The following is a 21,660-nucleotide window of genomic DNA, read 5'->3' on the forward strand; positions in this document are numbered from 1 at the left end:
TCCACAGTAAATTCACTCCCCTCACCTGAAGGGGTGCCACAGTGAATTCACTCCCCTCACCTGAAGGGGTGCCACAGTGAATTCACTCCCCTCACCTGAAGGGGGGTGTCACAGTGAATTCCCTCCCGTCACCTGAGGGGGGTGTCACAGTGAATTCACTCCCGTCACCTGAGGGGGGCTGCGCCACAGTGAATTCACTCCCCTCACCTGAGGGGGCCGCCACAGTGAATTCCCTCCCCTCACCTGAGGGGGCCGCCACAGTGAATTCACTCCTCTCACCTGAAGGGGCGCCACAGTGAATTCCTTCCCCTCACCTGAAGAGGGTGCCACAGTGAATTCCCTCCCCTCACCTGTCCGGGTGCCACAGTGAATTCGCTCCCCTCACCTGAAGGGGGGTGTCACAGTGATTTCCCTCCCCTCACCTGAGGGGGGCGCCACAGTGAACTCCCTCCCCTCACCTGAGGGGGGCACCACAGTGAACTCCCTCCCCTCACCTGTCCGGGCGCCACAGTGAATTCGCTCCCCTCACCTGAAGTGGTGCCACATTGAATTCCCTCCCCTCACCTGAAGGGGGGTGTCACAGTGAATTCCCTCCCCTCACCTGAGGGGGGCGCAACAGTGAATTTCCTCCCCTCACCTGAGGGGGGCGCAACAGTGAATTTCCTTCCCACACCTGAGGGGGGGGTGCCACAGTGAATTCCCTCCCCTCACCTGAAGGGGGCGCCACAGTGAATTCCCTCCCCTCACCTGTTTCGGCGCCACAGTGAATTCCCGCCCCTCACCTGAAGGGGTGCCACAGTGAATTCCCTCCCCTCACCTGTTCGGGCACCACAGTGAATTCCCTCCCCTCACCTGAGGGGGTGCCACAGTGAATTCCTTCCCCTCACCTGAGGGGGTGCCACAGTGAATTCCCTCCCCTCACCTGAGAGGGTGCCACAGTGAATTCCTTCCCCTCACCTGAGGGGGGTGCCACAGTGAATTCCCTCCCCTCACCTTAAGGTGGAGCCACAGTGAATTCCCTCCCCTCACCTGAGGGGGGGTGCCACAGTGAATTCCCTCCCACTCACCTGAGGGAGGCGCCACAGTGAATTCCCTCCCCTCACCTTAAGGTGGTGCTGTAGGAATTGACGAATTACTAACTAAGAACTGAGGTCGACTCAGGCGATCAAACAAACAGGTTTTTAATGTAAAACTAAACAAGTTTAAGCAGTTTGTTAAGATCGATACAGGAGAACCACGAAAACAGGTCTGTACAAGATGAAGCTTCCACGAGGACTGCCAGGGCGATCCCGTGGATGGCATCATGACGTCATCACGTTTTTCCCGCGCTTGGATGGTCACGTGATTAGCGGCATGACGTCATCGCGTTTGCCCGCGCTTTTAAAGGGACCACGCCCCGTACATGCAAACAGTATGTACAAACAGAGAAATAACTAACAGACTGGTACAGGCTTAGGTTGGAGTAAAACATCATTAAAGGGAATTATATACAGTTGCTCAGAGTCCCCTAGTGGCTCTGCCACATGCGCCCCCCCCAGAATTCTCATTAATGGAAAAAGTCAAACGGTGAGGGGGTCTGACAAGCCTGTCAGAACGGCTCCTGTACTCCCGAAGTGGAGGCTGCTGGACGGCTGGCGGTGGAACGGGCGATTGCACTTGGTCTGGCGTGGCGACGATGGGTGGCCGACCTCGTCTTGGCGGCTGTGCTGTCTCGACGGGGCAGTCGAGGTCAAAGTGTGCTGGCTTTAAACAGTCGACTGAAATGTGGTCCGGTTTACCGGCGACCTCTACCATGAAGGTTTTGTCTCCTGCCTCTAACACGCGGAAAGGACCAGTATATGGGGCCTTGAGCGGATCCCGATGCGCATCGTGGCGAATGAAAACGTATTCAGCCTTTGTTAGCTCTGTGGGAACGTGCGATCTCTGAGGTCCATTGTGCGAAGTGGGGACCGGCGCGAAACATCCGGCCGCCTCCTTGTGACTGTTAAGCTGGCCTGACGCGGACCATGGCTCCGTCGGCGTTGGCAGGAAATCCCCTGGGACTCGCAGCGGCTGACCATATACCAACTCTGCAGAGGAAGAGTGAAGGTCTTCTTTGGGGGCCGTGCGAAGGCCCAACAGGACCCACGGTAGCTTGTCCGCCCATCCAGCATCCTGGAGGTTGGCCCGCAGGGCGGCTTTCAGCGATCGGTGAAAACGTTCACAGAGGCCATTAGCTTGTGGGTGGTAGGCTGTGGTGCGGTGTAATTTGACACCGAGTCTCTGGGCCACTGCATTCCAGAGTTCGGAGGAAAACTGCGGTCCCCAATCCGAAGAAATGTCAGCGGGCACTCCAAAGCGGGCGACCCAGGAAGAAATGAACGCCCTGGCCACGTCCGCCGAAGTAGTGGATGACAGGGGGACCGCCTCTGGCCATCTGGTGGTGCGGTCTACCATGGTCAGGATGTGAGAGAAACCATGGGAAGGTGGAAGTGGTCCTACCAGGTCCACATTGATGTGGTCAAAACGCCGCTCTGGAACTGCGAAGGTGGCCAATGGGGCCTTGATGTGGCGCTGTACCTTGGCCTTTTGGCAGACCACGCAGGTGTTGGCCCAGTCACGGACATCTTTGTGCATGCCATGCCATACGAACTTTGCTGACATCAGCTTCTGCGAGGCCTTCATCCCTGGGTGTGACAAACCATGTATGGCGTCGAACACTTTACGGCGCCAGATGCCCGGCACGACCGGGCGAGGGTCCCGTACGGAGACTTCACACAACAGCGTGGTACCTGCCGCATGGAACCTGACGTCGGCCAACCGGAGGCCAGCGACGGCCATTCTGTAGGCTTGGACTTCTGGGTCTGAGGTTTGGTCCGCTGCCATCAGGGCGTAATCGATGCCCAAATGAACGGTATTGACGGTCGCGCGGGAGAGGCAGTCTGCCACCAGGTTGTCCTTACCGGCCACGTGCCGTATATCCGTGGTGAATTCGGATATGTAGGTCAGTTGACGTTGCTGTCGGGATGACCACGGTTCGGCAGTCTTGGCCATGGCAAAAGTTAGTGGCTTATGGTCCACGAAGGCGGTGAACGGACGTCCCTCCAGGAGGAAGCGAAAATGGCGGATGGCCAGAAAGAGGGCGAGCAACTCCCGGTCGAACGTGTTATATGCTCTCTTGTTCCACCGTAGTTGACGGCTGAAGAACGCCAATGGCTGCCACGTCCCGTTCACCCACTGCTCTTGCACGGCGCCGATTGCGTAGTCTGACGCGTTGGTGGTGAGGGCGATGGTGGCTCCTGGCAGCGGGTGTGCCAGCATGGTTGCGTTGGCTAAGGCACTTTTGGTGTCGACGAAAGCTCGGGCCATGTCATCCGTCCAGTCTACCGGGTTCTTGCCAGTATTGCCCTTGAGGGCCTCGTACAGGGGCTGCATGAGTAGTGCTGCGTTAGGCACGAAACGGTGGTAAAAGTTTACCATGCCTAGGAATTCCTGCAGGGCCTTAATGTTTTGTGGGCGTGGTAAGGATATCACCGCCTCTACCTTCGCTTGTAAAGGAACCGCTACCTCTGCGGTGATGCGATGCCCCAGGAAATCGATTTGTTGCAGGCCAAACTGACACTTGGCCGGGTTGATAATCAGGCCGTGTTGGCTGAGGCGTCGAAACAGGGTGTGTAGGTGGCAGATATGTTCCTCTTTAGTGGAACTGGTGATTAGAATGTCGTCCAGATAGACGAAAATGAACTTGAGGTCCCGCAGCACAGAGTCCATCAGGCGTTGGAAAGCCTGGGTGGCGTTCTTTAATCCAAACGGCATTCGCAAAAACTCGAAGAGGCCGAATGGGGTAATGACCGCAGTCTTCTGGACATCCTGTGGGTGCACTGGGACCTGGTGCTAGCTCCGTATGAGGTCGACTTTAGAGAAGACGGTGTTCCCAGCCAAATGGGCAGAGAAATCCTGGATGTGGGGGATCGGGTACCGATCAGGAGTCGTGACGTCGTTCAGGCGTCGATAGTCGCCGCATGGCCGCCATCCGCCATCCGCCACCAGGCTTCGGAACGATATGAAGGGGCGAAGACCAGGGACTATTCGACCGGTGAATAATCCCTAACCATTCCATAGTAGCAAACTCCGCCTTTGCGACCGCCAGCTTGCCAGGATCTAGGCGCCAGGCTCGCGCGTAGACCGGGGGGCCATTGGTGGTGATGTGGTGTTCCACACCATGTTTCGTGGCTGTGGAGGAGAACGTGGGTCTTGTCAGGTCGGGAAATTCGGCGACCAGACGAGCGAACTCGTCAGGAGTCGGGAAAGCACAGGCGACGGAGCGCGATGTCGTGTTACTGCGGTAACAAGGGATGGAATTGAAAGTTGCCGTGTTGATCAACCGTCGGTTCTTCACGTCGACCAGCAGGCTGTTGGCGCACAGGAAATCCGTGCCGAGAATGGGTTGAGAAACCTTGGCCGTAACGAACTCCCAATGAAATCGTTGCCCCCCGAAGCAAACCTCCACACGCCGTCTGCCGAAAGTCCGAATCGCTCCGCCATTGGCCGCTTCAAGGGCGAGGCCGTGCTTCCCTGCCTGTACATCGAGGGCGGACGCTGGCAAAATGCTGCACTGTGCTCCGGTGTCGCACAGAAAACGACGGCCGGAGAGCGTATCGGTAATGAAAAGCAACTTGCCGGCGTTGCCGATCGCCATGGCGGCCGTGGGGCGCCCGTTAGACCCGTTCCTGATAAGTCGCAGTTGTTTTTTTGGGGGTAAGTTGCAGGGATGGCGGCAACGCCTCGCCTTCGCGCCAAACTGCGCGTGGCAGAAACACAGCCCAGCAGGCTGACGAGCTGGTGTGGCGTCTGTGGGGGATGGGCGCCTCGTGGTGGCGTCTGTGGGGGATGGGCGCCTTGTGGCGGTGCAGTACTGCTGCGGTACCGCGAAGATTTTGTCCGCCTCTGCCATGAGTGCCGCGCAGTCTTCTACCTTGGATCTGGCCAGGGCAGCTTGCACCTGCTCAGGCAGCTGGCTGAGGAATAGTTCCCGAAAAAGGAAGCATTCCGGTTCAGAGCCCAGGAGTGTGAGCATTTGGCTCATCAATTCCAAAGGCTTGGAGTCCCCAAGCCCGGGCATGGCGAGCAATCGACGTGCGCGCTCCGATTTAGTGAGCCTGAAGACTTGCAGCAACCGCGCCTTGATGGTTTCATACTTGCGCTCCGTTGGAGGGTTCTCGAGGAGGCTGATGATCCACGAGGCAGTGGAGCTGTCGAGTGCGGAGACCACGTAGAGATATTTAGTTTGATCTGCAACGATGTCTCTCAGGGCGACTGGGCTTCGACCTGGATGAACCACGAAGTCGCCTACTGCTCCCGGAACTGCGGTAGCTTCAACGAAACGGCGTTGGCCTCCATGTTGTGTTCTTTTTGTGAAAAACATTCACAAAAGACGGGGTCACCAATGTAGGAATTGACGAATTCCTAACTAAGAACTGAGGTCAACTCAAGCGATCAAACAAACAGGTTTTTAATGTAAAACTAAACGAGTTTAAACAGTTTGTTAAGATCGATACAGGAGAGCCACGAAAACAGGTCTGCACAAGATGAAGCTTCCACGAGGACTGCCAGGGCGCTCCCATGGATGGCGTCATGACGTCATCACGTTTTTCCCGCGCTTGGGTGGTCACGTGATTAGCGGCATGACGTCATCGCATTTGCCCGCGCTTTTAAAGGGACCATGCCCCGTACATGCAAACACTATGTACAAACACAGAAATAACTAACAGACTGGTACAGGCTTAGGTTGGAGTAAAACATCGTTAAAGGGAATTATATCCAGTTGCTCAGAGTCCCTTAGTGGCTCTGCCACAGTGAATTCCCTCCCCTCACCTGAGGGGGGGTGCCACAGTGAATGCCCTCCCCTCACCTTAAGGTGGTGCCACAGTGACTTCCCTCCCCTCACCTGAAGGGGTGTCACAGTGAATTCCCTCCCCTCACCTGAGGGAGGCCACACAGTGAGTTCCCGCCCCTCACCTGAGGGGGGCGCCACAGTGAATTCCCTCCCCTCACCTGAGGGTGGTGCCACAGTGAATCCCCTCCCCTCACCTGAGGGTGGAGCCACAGTGAATTCCCTCCCCTCACCTGAGGGTGGTGCCACAGTGAATTCCCTCCCCTCACCTGAGGGTGGAGCCACAGTGAATTCCCTCCCCTCACCTGAGGGTGGTGCCACAGTGAATTCCCTCCCCTCACCTGAGGGTGGTGCCACAGTGAATTCCCTCCCCTCACCTGAGGGTGGTGCCACAGTGAATTCCCTCCCCTCACCTGAGGGTGGAGCCACAGTGAATTCTCTCCCCTCACCTGAGGGTGGTGCCACAGTGAATTCCCTCCCCTCACCTGAGGGAGGCGCCACAGTGAATTCCCTCCCCTCACCTGAAGAGGTGCCACAGTGAATTCCCTCCCCTCACCTGAGGGAAGTGCCACAGTGAATTCCCTCCCCTCACCTGAAGAGGTGCCACAGTGAATTCCCTCCCCTCACCTGAGGGAGACGCCACAGTGAATTCTCTCCTCTCACCTGAGGGAGGCGCCACAGTGAATTCCCTCCCCTCACCTGAGGGTGGTGCCACAGTGAATTCCCTCCCCTCACCTGAGGGAGGCGCCACAGTGAATTCCCTCCCCTCACCTGAGGGTGGTGCCACAGTGAATTCCCTCCCCTCACCTGAGGGTGGTGCCACAGTGAATTCCCTCCCCTCACCTGAGGGAGGCGCCACAGTGAATTCCCTCCCCTCACCTGAAGAGGTGCCACAGTGAATTCCCTCCCCTCACCTGAGGGAAGTGCCACAGTGAATTCCCTCCCCTCACCTGAAGAGGTGCCACAGTGAATTCCCTCCCCTCACCTGAGGGAGACGCCACAGTGAATTCTCTCCTCTCACCTGAGGGAGGCGCCACAGTGAATTCTCTCCCCTCACCTGAGGGTGGTGCCACAGTGAATTCCCTCCCCTCGCCTGAAGAGGTGCCACAGTGAGTTCCCGCCCCTCCCCTGAGAGGGTGGTGCCACAGTGAATTCCCTCCCCTCACCTGAGGGAGGCGCCACAGTGAATTCTCTTCCCTCACCTGAGGGAGGCGCCACAGTGAATTCCCACCCCTCCCCCGAGAGTGTGGCGCCACAGTGAATTCCCTCCCCCCACCGGAGGCAGGCCTTCAAATGCCTCTGAGCCTCAGGGGCACCAGCGAGGAGCAGGCCCAAGTTGCCTCGCACAAGCTCCGTCCCCCGGGTATCTCAGCCCCAGGCTCTCAAATTGCTTCTTTTTTAACAAATCTTTTTCCCCACTGCAGGTGGCCGAATTAACTCTGCCTCTGAATTTATTTTAAAATTAGGATTGAAATTCTGAGGGACCTTTCTCCTTTACTCTTGTTTCAGGTTGGAACCCAAAAGCTGAAGGACCCGATGACGTCACTGGCCTAATCCACGCGCTGTTGGCACAAGGGGAGAAACTGGCAGCCACGCCAGCGGCAGACCCTGAGATGAATAGTAGGAGCTCTTAGTAAACTAGGAATCAGCTGATTGAACTGGGCCCTGGCCCTACCCCAAGGGCCCAGCGGGTTTATCCAGCGAGTATCTGGGTACCGCACTGAGACCAGAAATGTCCGAGGTTCAAACCCTGGTCTGTGTTGGATTAATTGTTCTCGGACTGCGCTCTAAGAGGGCTCGGCACCCCTGGCTAGGCAGTGGGAAAAATCGGCAACAGTTCCTGCTCCAGAGAAGAACATACAAAATAGGAGCAGGAGTTGGCCATACGGCCCCTTGAGCCTGCTCCACCATCCAATAAGATCATGGCTGATCTTCGACCTCAACTCCACTTTCCTGCACTATCCCCATATCCCTTGATTCCCCTCGAGTCCAAAAACCTATCAATCTCTGCCTTGAATATACTCAACGACTGAGCCTCCACAGCCATCTGGGGTAGAGAATTCCACAGATTCACAACCCTCTGAGTGAAGAAATTTCTCATCATCTCAGTCCTAAATGGCCGACCCCTTATTCTGAGACTGTGACCCCTGATTCTGGACACCCCAGCCAGGGGGAAATAGCCTCTCGCCATCTACCCTGTCAAGCCCTCTAAGAATCGCTATCCAGGTGATACACCAGAAAGTGTGCACTTCCTGCCCCACAACCCTCCGAGATCTCTGCGCTCCTCCAATTCTGGCCTCTTACACATTTCCGATATCTTTCACACCACCATTGGCGGCCGCGCCTGCACCCTGAGTGCTGGAATTCCCTCCCTAAAGCTCTCCGCCTCTCCACCTCTCTCTCTCTCCCTTTAAGACGCTCCTATTTGATCAATCTTTTGGTCATCTGATTGTTTGATGATAATGAGTGTATTTGCTACGTTAAAGGTGCTGTATAAATGCAAGTTGTTGTTGTTGTGTGGATGTCAGGTGAGCGCAGGATCCGGCAGGGCTGTGATGCACACCATGGTCAAACAGCGTGCTGGTACATCACTATCTGGGATACGCAGGAGGAAAGGGCACTTGGCTGAGAGGGAGGATGACTGTAGCTTTGCAAAGAGACTAGAGAGGAGAGGAGAGGAGTGGAGGAATGAAAACTGCGGAAAAGCTGATTTTGATAAGAAATCTTCATGAGGGAATGGTTCGGAACTCCAACAGCGCCCCCATGGGTCCGAATCTGGTGTTGCCACTCCACGGTCACGTCACTCCGACTGGCTTTTTCTTTCCTCTCTGTCCCCAGTTTGCTTTCCTGGGGAAGAGGCTGAGGTCTGGCTTCCTAATTGAGCCTGATCCTGAATGAACCAAACCTATACACCCACCTCCGTGGCTCAGTGTGGTAGCACCCTTGTCTCTGAATCAGAAGGTTGTGGGTTCAAGTCCCCACCCCAGAGCCTTGAGCACAAACATCTAACCTGACACTCCAGTGCAGTGCTGAGGGAGAGCCAGCTTTCGGATGAGACTTTAAACCGAGGCCCCGTCTGCTCTCTCAGGAAGATGTCAAAGATCCCATGACCACTATTTCAAGCAGGGGAGTTCTCCCCAGTGTCCTGGGCCAATATGTATCCCTCAATCAACATCACTAAAACAGATGGAAAAACTCAGCAGGCCAGGCAACATCTGTGGAGAGAGAAACAGAGTTACCATTTCAGGTCAAAACCCTTCTTCAGAACTGAGAAAAAAAATTATATTTTTATATATTTTTTATCCGCACCTTTGGTTTGTGCCTTTTCCTTTTTTCTCTCCCGCATGGCAGCTGTCTCTCCTTCTGCCAACGCATTTCACACTTCATCTAGAGCCATCTTTTGTCTCTTTACCTGTCCTATTACCATCTCGTCTCGTCTTGAATACCTCCTAATGTCTCTTCACCTCCCAGACCTTCCCTTTTGTCCTTTCATTCCCCTCCCCCATTTCCCAGCCCCCAAACTGGCCTTTTAATCTGTTTCATTTCCTGCCTTTTTTTTCTCAGTTCTGAAGAAGGGTTTCGACCTGAAACGTTGCCTCTATTTCTCTCTCCATGGATGTTGCCTGGCCTGCTGAGTTTTTCCAGCGTTTTCTGTTGTTATTTTGGATTTCCAGCATCCGCAGTATTTTGCTTTCACTAAAACAGATGATCTGGTCATTATCACATTGCTGTTTGTGGGAGCTTGCTGTGCGCAACTTGGCTGCCGCGTTTCCTACATTACAATAGTAAGTACTTCATTGGCTGTAAAGTGCTTTGGGGTGTCCGGTGATCATGAAAGGCACTGTGTAAATGCAAGTCTTTCTTTCTTAATATAATCCAGTGGTATATCACTGTGTTACACGTCAAAATATAATCCAGTGGTATATCACTGTGTTACATGTCAAAATATAATCCAGCGGTAAATCACTGTGTTACACGTCAAAATATAATCCAGTGGTATATCACTGTGTTACACGTCAAAATATAATCCAGTGGTATATCACTGTGTTACACGTCAAAATATAATCCAGTGGTATATCACTGTGTTACACGTCAAAATATAATACAGTGATATATCACTGTGTTACACGTCAAAATATAATCCAGTGGTATATCACTGTGTTACACGTCAAAATATAATCCAGTGGTATATCACTGTGTTACACGTCAAAATATAATACAGTGATATATCACTGTGTTACACGTCAAAATATAATCCAGTGGTATATCACTGTGTTACACGTCAAAATATAATCCAGTGGTATATCACTGTGTTACACGTCAAAATATAATCCAGTGGTATATCACTGTGTTACACGTCAAAATATAATCCAGTGGTATATCACTATGTTACACGTCAAAATATAATAGTGGTATATCACTATGTTACACGTCAAAATATAATACAGTGATATATCACCGTGTTACACATCAAAATATAATACAGTGATATATCACTGTGTTACACGTCAAAATATAATCCAGTGGTATATAACTGTGTTACACGTCAAAATATAATGCAGTGGTATATCACTGTGTTACACGTCAAAATATAATCCAGTGGTATATCACCGTGTTACACGTCAAAATATAATACAGTGATATATCACTGTGTTACATGTCAAAATATAATCTAGTGGTATATCACTGTGTTACACGTCAAAATATAATAGTGGTATATCACTGTGTTACACGTCAAAATATAATCCAGTGGTATATCACTGTGTTACACGTCAAAATATAATCCAGTGGTATAGCACTGTGTTACACGTCAAAATATAATCCAGTGGTATATCACTGTGTTACACGTCAAAATATAATCCAGTGGTATATCACTGTGTTACACAGCAAAATATAATCCAGTGGTATATCACTGTGTTACACATCAAAATATAATCCAGTGGTATATCACTGTGTTACACATCAAAATATAATAGTGGTATATCATTGTGTTACACATCAAAATATAATACAGTGGTATATCATTGTGCTATACCCTCTGATAAAATGCAGTATTATATAACTGTGTTAAGCCCTCTGATAAAATACTGTAGTATATCACTGTGTTATACTGCTGATATATCACAATGGCATATCACTCTGCTTAACCTTGTGATATAATCCAGTGGTATATCACTGTTATACCTTGATATAATACAGTGATATACCTTGATATATGCTACACTGTGATATAATCCATTGGTTCTAATTGTTTTACCCCATGATATAATTCAGTTGTTTCTAACAATGTTACGATATACCGCTGGGAAGGTTCAATGTACCTAAGGTTCAGTGGTGTTGTGGACAGAGTTGAACACTGGCTCCACTCACTTTTCTTTGTCCGAGACCCCTCTCTACCTTCTGTTGAGATATGTAAATTGATCAGATTGGCATTAATAAGAGACCTCGCATGTCGGCCAGTTTCATAAAGGTGATAGCGGTGAAGGTCAAGGGTCATGATGTGTGCCAGTCACAACCGCAGGGTTTTGTTATCATTATTCTTACAGCCACTCTCAGTGAACCACGCCTCGCCCCCACATACACCAGAGGTGCCACCAGCCCCAGCAATTCGTCGGGACCTTCCCAGAGCACCGAGGAACCATGGGCCACGGTGAAGACCACGGCACAGAGTCGCTCCAGATCTGGCAGAGAAGGACGCAAGGAGTCATCGCGCTTACTGAATGACATGGTCTCACTGAGTAGGTAGCGAGAATCCAGTCTGGATTTAGGGCGGGGTGGTAGGGGCGGTGGGCAGGCTGGGGGGAATGGCATTGACATGAACCCACTTTTATATAAAAACTGATAGAAAAATGTGTCAGTGGAGGTGCAGAGAGGTCGATGGCTACCGATCTGGATCAGGAAGCCCCAACGGATTGTTATGAACGTAAGAAATAGGAGCAGGAGTCGGCCATACGGCCCCTCGAGCCTGCTCCGCCATTCAATAAGGTCATGGCTGATCATCGACCTCAACTCCACTTTCCCGCCCCATCTCCATATCACTTGATTCCCTAAGAGTCCAAAGATCTATTGATCTCAGCCTTGCAACGAAGATTCACCAGACTGATACCTGGGATGGCAGGAATGACGTATGAAGAGAGATTGGGTCGATTGGGCTTGTACTCGCTGGAGTTTAGAAGAATGAGAGGGGATCTCATTGAAACTTATAAAATTCTAACAGGACTAGACAGACTAGATGCAGGAAGGATGTTCCCGATGGCAGGGGAGTCCAGAACCAGGGGTCACAGTCTAAGGATAAGGGGTAATCCATTTAGGACAGAGATGAGGAGGAATTTCTTCACCCAGAGAGTGGTGAACCTGTGGAATTCTCTACCACAGAAGACAGTTGAGGCCAATTCATTAAATATATTCAAGAAGGAGTTAGATATATTTCTTAAGGCTAAGGGGATCAAGGGATATGGGGAGAAGGCAGGGACAGGGTACTGAATTTGGATGATCAGCCATGATCGCATTGAATGGCGGAGCAGGCTCGAGGGGCCAAATAGCCTACTCCTGCTCCTATCTTCTATGTTTCTATGAATATACTCATTGGGCTAGATTTTCGGGGAGCCGTCAGGTGGAGTTTCAGGCGTGTGGGGGGGGGAAAATCTTGACAAATGAAATTTCAGTCTGTGACGTCACCTGTTGCCGGGTGGCCCTTAATTGGCCGGCTGAGCCCGCTGGGCGGGCTTAACAAGGTCAATCAAGGGAAAATCGCACGGATTGGCCCGACGTCGAAGTAGGCGGGTCAAAAACCCGAAAGGGGAAGTCCCGCCTTCTTCCCGACAGGTTCGGCAAAATCGACCTCAATGACTCAGCATCCACAGCCCTCAGGGCAGAGAATACCAAAGATTCACAACCCTCTCAGGGAAGAAATTTCTCCTCATCTCAGTCTTAAATGGCTGACCCCTTATTCTGAGACTATGCCCCCTGGTTCTAGACTCTCCAGCCAGGAGGAACAACCTCTCAGCATCTACCCTGTCAATCCCCTTCAGAATCTTATATGTTTCAATGAGATAGTTTCCTCTCGCAGGCCCAAGGCCGCTGACTCTACTGACAATGATCTGACTGGGATCACGGACAATTCTTCAAGCTCACATGGCTGCACTGTGATGCAGGCAAAGTAGGGTTTGTATAGACAGAGCAGAGCTCACCCGCAGAACCATTGTCTACTAACGCTCTCCCCTTTTTACCTCTCTTCCCAGGCCTGGTTATCATCTGCACAGTGACTGGCTTCTTTGGACTGGTTGTGGCTGGTTTATGCTGGTACAGGTGAGTCCCCACTGCTTATAATCTCTGCACTTCTCCAGTTCTAGCCTCTTGCGCATCCCCGATTTTCATCGCTCCACCATTGGCGGCTGTGCCTTCAGAGGAACACGGTCACAACATAAGACATAAGAAATAGGAGCTGGAATAGGCCACTTGGCCCCTCGAGCCTGCTCTGCCATTTTATAAGATCATGGCTGATCTTGGGCTCAAAGCCACTTCCCCACCCGCTCCCCATAACCCTTCACTCCCTTATCTTGCAAAAATCTGTCTATCTCCACCTTAAATGTATGTAATGACCCAGCCTCCACGGCTCTCTGGGGCAGAGAATTCCACAGATTTACTCCTCATCTCAGTTCTAAAAGGGCGACCCTTTATTCTAAAACTGTGCCCCCGAGTTCTAGATTTCCCCACGAGGGGAAACATCTTCTCTGCATCTACCTTGTCGAGCCCCCTCAGTATCTTATATGTTTCAATAAGATCATCGCTCATTCTTCTAAACTCCAATGAGTAACTCCTGCTTAACCTTTCCTCATAAGTCAACCCCCTCATCTTTGGAATTAACCTAGCGAACCTTCTCTGAACTGCCTGCAATGCAAGTATATCCTTCCTTAAATAAGGAGACCAAAACTGTGCGCAGTACTCCAGGTGTGGTCTCACCAATACCCTGTACAGTTGTAGCAGGACTTCCCTGCTTTTATACTCCAACCCCCTTGCAGTAAACACGTACACCTCCAGTGGAAGCTCTGGAATTCCCTCTCTGAACCTCTCCTCCTCTAAGGTGCTGCTTAAAACCTACCTCTTTGACCAAGCTTTTGGGTCATCTGTCCTAATATCTCCTTATATGGCTCGGTGTCAAATTTTGTTTGATAATCACTCCTGTGAAGTGTCTTGGGACGTGTTACTACATTAAAGGCGCTATGTAAATACAAGTTTTTGTTGTTGAAAGCTCTTTTTAGACTTGCACGGTGCTTTTTACGTTTGATGAGCGTTGCTGATAGCAGCTTCTCTCCAGTCAGCACAATCCCAAGTATAAAGAGCAGACGGCCAGTCACTTGGTAGAGCCAGATGTCATGGACCAAGGGCCTCTCGCGTGTGAGCCAACCCCTGGTGTCCGCACTCCTCTACAATTGGGTCACTGCGGAGCCAGGCAGGCCCCACGACAACGGAGGGAGGGGGAGTAGAGGGCGGGGAGGGAGAGAGGGAGGGGAGATGGATTGGGGGAGAGGGAGAGGGGGAGAGGAGAGGGTGAGGAGAGAGGGGAGCAGGGTTAGGGGAGAGGGGAATGTGAGGTGAGAGGTGGAGGAGAGAGGGGTTGAGGGAGAGGGAGATGGGAGTGTAGAGGGGAGGAGAGAGGGGTTGGTGGAGAAGGGGATGTGAGGTGAGAGGTGGAGGAGAGAGGGGAGAGGTGTTAGGGGGAGGTAGGTGGAGAGAGGGGAGATGGATTGGGGAGAGGGAGTGGGGGAGAGGAGAGGGTGAGGAGAGAGGGGAGCGGGGTTAGGGGAGAAGGGGAGTGAGGTGAGAGGGGGAGGAGAGAGGGGTTGAGGGAGAGGGGATGGGAGGATAGAGGGGGAGGAGAGAGGGGTTGGGGAGAGGGGGATGGGAGGGTAAAGGGGGAGGAGAGGGGAGAGGGGTTGGGGGAGGGAGGTGGAGAGAGGGAGGGGAGATGGATTGGGGGAGTGGGAGTGGGGGAGAGGAGAGTGTGAGGGGAGAGAGGGGGAAGAGAGGGGAGAGGGGAGAGGGGTTGGGGAAAGGGGCGGGATGGGAGGGGGAGGAGAGGGGGAGAGGGGTTGGGGAGAGGGGTTGGGAAGAGGGGAGGGAGGGAGGGGAGGGAGGGGAGAGGGATGGAAAGAGGGAGAGGGGAGAGAGGTCACATTGTTCATTTCACCACTTGGACTTCAGTTCAAAACCAGTCCAGAGGGAGAGGATGAAAACCTCACTCCGCCTGCTAGATAGAAGCAGGCAGCAGGAATTAGTTTTGGGGGCAGATTGACTCCAGTTCCTGAAACAAAACCAAAAACTTCAGGAAACGCTCAGCGGGCCAGGCAGCATCTGTGGAGAGAGAAACAGAGTTAATGTTTCAGGTCGATGACCCTTTGTTAAGACTGGAAGAAGTTAGAGATGTAACAGTTTATAAGCAAGTGCAGGGGCAGGGAAAGCGGGGAGGGGAGAGAAAGAACAAAAGGGAAGGTCTGTGATAGGGTGGAGGGCAGGAGAGATTAAATGACAAAAGGGATGATGGTGCAAGGCACAAGAGGGTGGTACTGGGACAAGTAAAGGAACAAGAGATGGGTCGAGAGGAGCTGTAAATGGCAGCAGCAGAACCATTACCAACAGCTGCTGTCCGAGAAAAGGGAGCAGTGGTTCTGATCTGAAATTGTTAAACTCGATATCGAGTCCAGAAGGCTGTAAAGCTCCTCATTGAAAGACGAGGTGTTGTTCCTCACGCTTCCATTGAGCTGCAGTCCCTGCTGGGTTTGGGCCCAGACCAGACAGGCCTACCTAATTCAGCAGCAAAGTAGTCAACCGCATGCAGGGAAAATGTCACACTGGGGCAGTAGGGGACACTCTTCTGAGGCTGGAGGTGGGGCTCATTTTTTGGGGCAGAGTAAAGAAGGCTGTATGCTTATCCAATTCAGTTGTACTTGACATTCACTGGATGTTCAGAGATGATGGAACAAGGGCAGGACAGTGAAGAGGGAGTTTTCCTCTGTATCTAACCCGTGCTGTACCTGCCCTGGGAGTAACAACAGAAAATGCTGGAAAACTCAGCAGGTCAGGCAACATCCGTGGAGAGAAATTTGAGTTGACGTTTCGGGTTGGACCCTTCTTCAAAACTGGAAAGGAAAGAAACTAGATCGAAGGCAGGGCTGCGATCAGACAAAAGAATAAAAGAAACAAAAGAAGTAAAAGAGATTAGAAGCTGGACGAGATGGTAATAGGCTGGGATTAGGTGTAAAGTGTACTGGCAGGGCAAAAGATAGCTGCCAGGTGTGAGAGAGAAACAAAAGGAAAGGGGGGGGGGAAAGGAGTGGAACAATTACAAGAGAAAATGAAATGGGGGCCGAGCTTATGATCTGAAATTGTTGAACTCGATATTGAGCCCGGAAGGCTGCAGACTGCCCTGGGAGTGTTTGATGGGACAGTGCAGAGGGAGCTTTACTGTGTATCTAACCCGAGCTGTACCTGCCCTGGGAGTGTTTGATGGGAAAGTGTAGAGGGAGCTTTACTCTGTATCTAACCCGTGCTGTACCTGCCCTGGGAGTGTTTGATGGGACAGTGTAGAGGGAGCTTTACTCTGTATCTAACCTGGGCTATACCTGCCCTGGGAGTGTTTGATGGGACAATGTAGAGGGAGCTATACTCTGTATCTAACCCGTGCTGTACCTGCCCTGGGAGGGTTTGATGGGACAGTGTAGAGGGAGCTTTACTCTATATCTAACCCGTGCTATACCTGACCTGGGAGTGTTTGATGGGACAGTGTACAGGGAGCTTCACTCTGTATCTTACCCGTGCTATACCTGACCTGGGAGTGTTTGATGGGACAGTGTAGAGGGAGCTTCACTCTGTATCTAACCCGTGCTATACCTGACCTGGGAGTGTTTGATGGGACAGTGTAGAGGGAACTTTACACTGTATCTACCCCGTGCTGTACCTGCCCTGGGTGCATTTGATGGGACAGTGTAGCAGGAACTTTACTCTATCTAACCCGTGCTGAACCTGCCCTGGGAGTGTTTGATGGGACAGTGTAGAGGGAGCTTTACTCTGCATCTAACCTGTGCTGTACCTGCCCTGGGAGTGTTTGATGGGACAGTGTAGAGGGAGCTTTACTCTGTATCTAACCCATGCTGTACCTGCCCTGGGAGTGTTAGATGGGACAGTGTAGAGGGAGCTTTACTCTGTATCTAACCCGTGCTGTACCTGCCCTGGGAGTGTTTGATGGGTCAGTGTAGAGGGAGCTTTGCTCTGTATCTAACCCATGCTGTACCTGCCCTGGGAGTGTTTGATGGGACAGTGTAGAGGGAGCTTTACTCTGGATCTAACCCGTGCTGTACCTGCCCTGGGAGTGTTTGATGGGACAGTGTAGAGGGAGCTTTACTCTGTATCTAACCCGTGCTGTATTTGACCTGGGAGTGTTTGATGGGACAGTGCAGAGGGAGCTTTACTCTGTATCTAACCCGTGCTGTACCTGACCTGGGAGTGTTTGATGGGACAGTGTAGAGGGAACATTACTCTGTATCTAACCCGTACTGTACCTGCCCTGGGAGTGTTTGATGGGACAGTGTAGAGGGAGCTTTACTCTGTATCTAACCCGTGCTATACATGACCTGGGAGTGTTTGATGGGACAGTGCAGAGGGAGCTTTACTCTGTATCTAACCCGTGCTGTACCTGCCCTGGGAGTGTTTGGTGGGACAGTGCAGAGGGAGCTTTACTCTGTATCTAACCCGTGCTGTACCTGACCTGGGAGTGTGTGATGGGACAGTGTAGAGGGAGCTTTACTCTGTATCTAACCCGTGCTGTACCTGACCTGGGAGTGTTTGATGGGACAGTGTAGAGGGAACTTTACTCTGTATCTAACCCGTGCTGTACCTGCCCTTAGAGTGTTTGATGGGACAGTGTAGAGGGAGCTTCACTCTGTATCTAACCTGTGCTGTACCTGCCGTGGGAGTGTTTGATGGGACAGTGTAGCGGGAGCTTTACTCTGTATCTAACCTGTGCTTCACCTGCCCTGGGAGTGTTTGATGGGACAGTGTAGAGGGAGCTTTACTCTGTATCTAACCCATGCTGTACCTGCCCTGGGAGTGTTTGATGGGACAGTGTAGAGGGAGCTTTACTCTGTATCTAACCCGTGCTGTACCTGCCCTGGGAGTGTTTGATGGGACAGTGTAGAGGGAGCTTTACTCTGTATCTGAACCGTGCTGTACCTGCCCTGGGAGTGTTTGATGGGACAGTGTAGAGGGAGCTTTACTCTGTATCTAACCCATGCTGTACCTGCCCTGGGAGTGTTTGATGGGACAGTGTAGAGGGAGCTTTACTCTGTATCTAACCCGTGCTGTACCTGCCCTGGGAGTGTTTGATGGGACAGTGTAGAGGGAGCTTTACTCTGTATCTAACCCGTGCTGTACCGGACCTGGGAATGTTTGATGGGACAGTGTAGAGGGAACTTTACTCTGTATCTAACCCATGCTGTACCTGCCCTGGGAGTGTTTGATGGGACAGTGTAGAGGGAGCTTTACTCTGTATCTAACCTGTGCTGCACCTGACCTGGGAGTGTGTGATGGGACAGTGTAGAGGGAGCTTTACTCTGTATCTAACCCGTGCTGTACCTGACCTGGGAGTGTTTGATGGGACAGTGTAGAGGGAGCTTTACTCTGTATCTAACCCGTGCTGTACCTGCCCTGAGAGTGTTTGATGGGACAGTTTAGAGGGAGCTTCACTCTGTATCTAACCCGTGCTGTACCTGCCCTGGGAGTGTTTGATGGGACAGTGTAGAGGGAGCTTTACTCTGTATCTAACCTGTGCTGTACCTGCCCTGGGAGTGTTTGATGGGACAGTGTAGAGGGAGCTTTACTCTGTATCTAACCCGTGCTGTACCTGCCCTGGGAGTGTTTGATGGGACAGTGTAGAGGGAGCTTTACTCTGTATCTAACCCGTGCTGTACCTGCCCTCGGAGTGTTTGATGGGACAGTGTAGAGGGAGCTTTACTCTGTATCTAAACCGTGCTGTACCTGCCCTGGGAGTGTTTGATGGGACAGTGTAGAGGGAACTTTACTCTGTATCTAACCCGTGCTGTACCTGCCCTGGGAGTGTTTGATGGGACAGTGCAGAGGGAGCTTCACTCTGTATCTAACCCGTGCTGTACCTGCCCTGGGCGTGTTTGATGGGACAGTGTAGAGGGAGCTTCACTCTGTATCTAACCCGTGCTGTACCTGACCTGGGAGTGTGTGATGGGACAGTGTAGGGGGAGCTTTACTCTGTATCTAACCTGTGCTGTACCTGACCTGGGAGTGTTTGATGGGACAGTGTAGAGGGAGCTTTACTCTGTGTCTAACCTGTGCTGTACCTGCCCTGGGAGTGTTTGATGGGACAGTGTAGAGGGAGCTTTACTCTGTATCTAACCCATGCTGTACCTGCCCTGGGAATGTTTGATGGGACAGTGTAGAGGGAGCTTTACTCTGTATCTAACCCATGCTGTACCTGCCCTGGGAGTGTTTGATGGGACAGTGTAGAGGGAGCTTTACTCTGTATCTAAACCGTGCTGTACCTGCCCTGGGAGTGTTTGATGGGACAGTGTAGTGGGAGCTTTACTCTATATCTAACCCGTGCTGTACCTGCCCTGGGAGTGTTTGATGGGACAGTGTAGAGGGAGCTTTACTCTGTATCTAACCCGTGCTGTACCTGCCCTGCGGGTGTTTGATGGGACAGTGTAGAAGGAGCTTTACTCTGTATCTAACCCGTGCTGTACCTGACCTGGTAGTGTTTGATGGGACAGTGCAGAGGGAGCTTTACTCTGTATCTAACCCGTGCTGTACCTGACCTGGGAGTGTTTGATGGGACAGTGTAGAGGGAAATTTACATGTATCTAACCCGTGCTGTACCAGCCCTGGGAGTGTTTGATGGGATAGTGTAGAGGGAGCTTTACTCTGTATCTAACCTGTGCTTTACATGACCTGGGAGTGTTTGATGGGACAGTGTAGAGGGAACTTTACTCTGTATCGAACCCGTGCTGTACCTGCCCTGGGAGTGTTTGATGGGACAGTGCAGAGGAAGCTTTACTCTGTATCTAACCCGTGCTGTACCTGCCCTGGGAGTGTTTGATGGGACAGTGCAGAGGGAGCTTTACTCTGTATCTAACCCGTGCTGTACCTGACCTGGGAGTGTGTGATGGGAGAGTGTAGAGGGAGCTTTACTCTGTATCTAACCCGTGCTGTACCTGCCCTGGGAGTGTTTGATGGGACAGTGCAGAGGGAGCTTTACTCTGTATCTAACCCGTGCTGTACCTACCCTGGCAGTGTTTGATGGGACAGTGTAGAGGGAGCTTCACTCTGTATCTAACCCGTGCTGTACCTGACCTGGGAGTGTGTGATGGGACAGTGTAGGGGGAGCTTTACTCTGTATCTAACCTGTGCTGTACCTGACCTGGGAGTGTTTGATGGGACAGTGTAGAGGGAGCTTTACTCTGTATCTAACCCATGCTGTACCTGCCCTGGGAATGTTTGATGGGACAGTGTAGAGGGAGCTTTACTCTGTATCTAACCCATGCTGTACCTGCCCTGGGAGTGTTTGATGGGACAGTGTAGAGGGAGCTTTACTCTGTATCTAAACCGTGCTGTACCTGCCCTGGGAGTGTTTGATGGGACAGTGTAGAGGGAGCTTTACTCTGTATCTAACCCGTGCTGTACCTGCCCTGCGGGTGTTTGATGGGACAGTGTAGAAGGAGCTTTACTCTGTATCTAACCCGTGCTGTACCTGACCTGGTAGTGTTTGATGGGACAGTGCAGAGGGAGCTTTACTCTGTATCTAACCCGTGCTGTACCTGACCTGGGAGTGTTTGATGGGACAGTGTAGAGGGAAATTTACATGTATCTAACCCATGCTGTACCAGCCCTGGGAGTGTTTGATGGGATAGTGTAGAGGGAGCTTTACTCTGTATCTAACCTGTGCTTTACATGACCTGGGAGTGTTTGATGGGACAGTGTAGAGGGAACTTTACTCTGTATCGAACCCGTGCTGTACCTGCCCTGGGAGTGTTTGATGGGACAGTGCAGAGGAAGCTTTACTCTGTATCTAACCCGTGCTGTACCTGCCCTGGGAGTGTTTGATGGGACAGTGCAGAGGGAGCTTTACTCTGTATCTAACCCGTGCTGTACCTGACCTGGGAGTGTGTGATGGGAGAGTGTAGAGGGAGCTTTACTCTGTATCTAACCCGTGCTGTACCTGCCCTGGGAGTGTTTGATGGGACAGTGCAGAGGGAGCTTTACTCTGTATCTAACCCGTGCTGTACCTACCCTGGCAGTGTTTGATGGGACAGTGTAGAGGGAGCTTCACTCTGTATCTAACCCGTGCTCTACCTGACCTGGGAGTGAGTGATGGGACAGTGTAGAGGGAGCTTTACTCTGTATCTAACCCATGCTGTACCTGCCCTGGGAGTGTTTGATGGGACAGTGTAGAGGGAGCTTCACTCTGTATCTAACCTGTGCTGTACCTGCCCTGGGAGTGTTTGATGGGACAGTGTAGAGGGAGCTGTACTCTGTATCTAACCTGTGCTGTACCTGCCCTGGGAGTGTTTGATGGGACAGTGTAGAGGGAGCTTTACTCTGTATCTAAACCGTGCTGTACCTGCCCTGGCAGTGTTTGATGGGACAGTGTAGAGGGAGCTTTACTCTGTATCTAACCCGTGCTGTACCTGCCCTGGGAGTGTTTGATGGGACAGTGTAGAGGGAGCTTTACTCTGTATCTAACCCGTGCTGTACCTGACCTGGGA

The 21,660-nt window shown here is 51.8% G+C and overlaps 1 protein-coding gene across 1 annotated transcript in view; it reads left to right on the forward strand.

The window, feature by feature from the left end:
• LOC147096174 (neural proliferation differentiation and control protein 1-like) overlaps positions 1 to 21,660 on the forward strand; it is a 63,049-nt gene that overhangs the window by 13,928 nt on the left and 27,461 nt on the right. The window contains exons 3-5 of the mRNA XM_085973789.1: positions 7,382 to 7,492; positions 11,419 to 11,610; positions 13,114 to 13,180. Coding sequence (XP_085829915.1) covers positions 7,382 to 7,492; positions 11,419 to 11,610; positions 13,114 to 13,180 — 370 coding nt within the window. The remainder of the gene's footprint in view (positions 1 to 7,381; positions 7,493 to 11,418; positions 11,611 to 13,113; positions 13,181 to 21,660) is intronic.

This window comes from Somniosus microcephalus, unplaced genomic scaffold (assembly GCF_052327205.1).
Source record: "Somniosus microcephalus isolate GS21.2 unplaced genomic scaffold, FLI_Smic_1.0 unresolved_chr1, whole genome shotgun sequence".
NCBI classification, from domain to species: domain Eukaryota; kingdom Metazoa; phylum Chordata; class Chondrichthyes; order Squaliformes; family Somniosidae; genus Somniosus; species Somniosus microcephalus.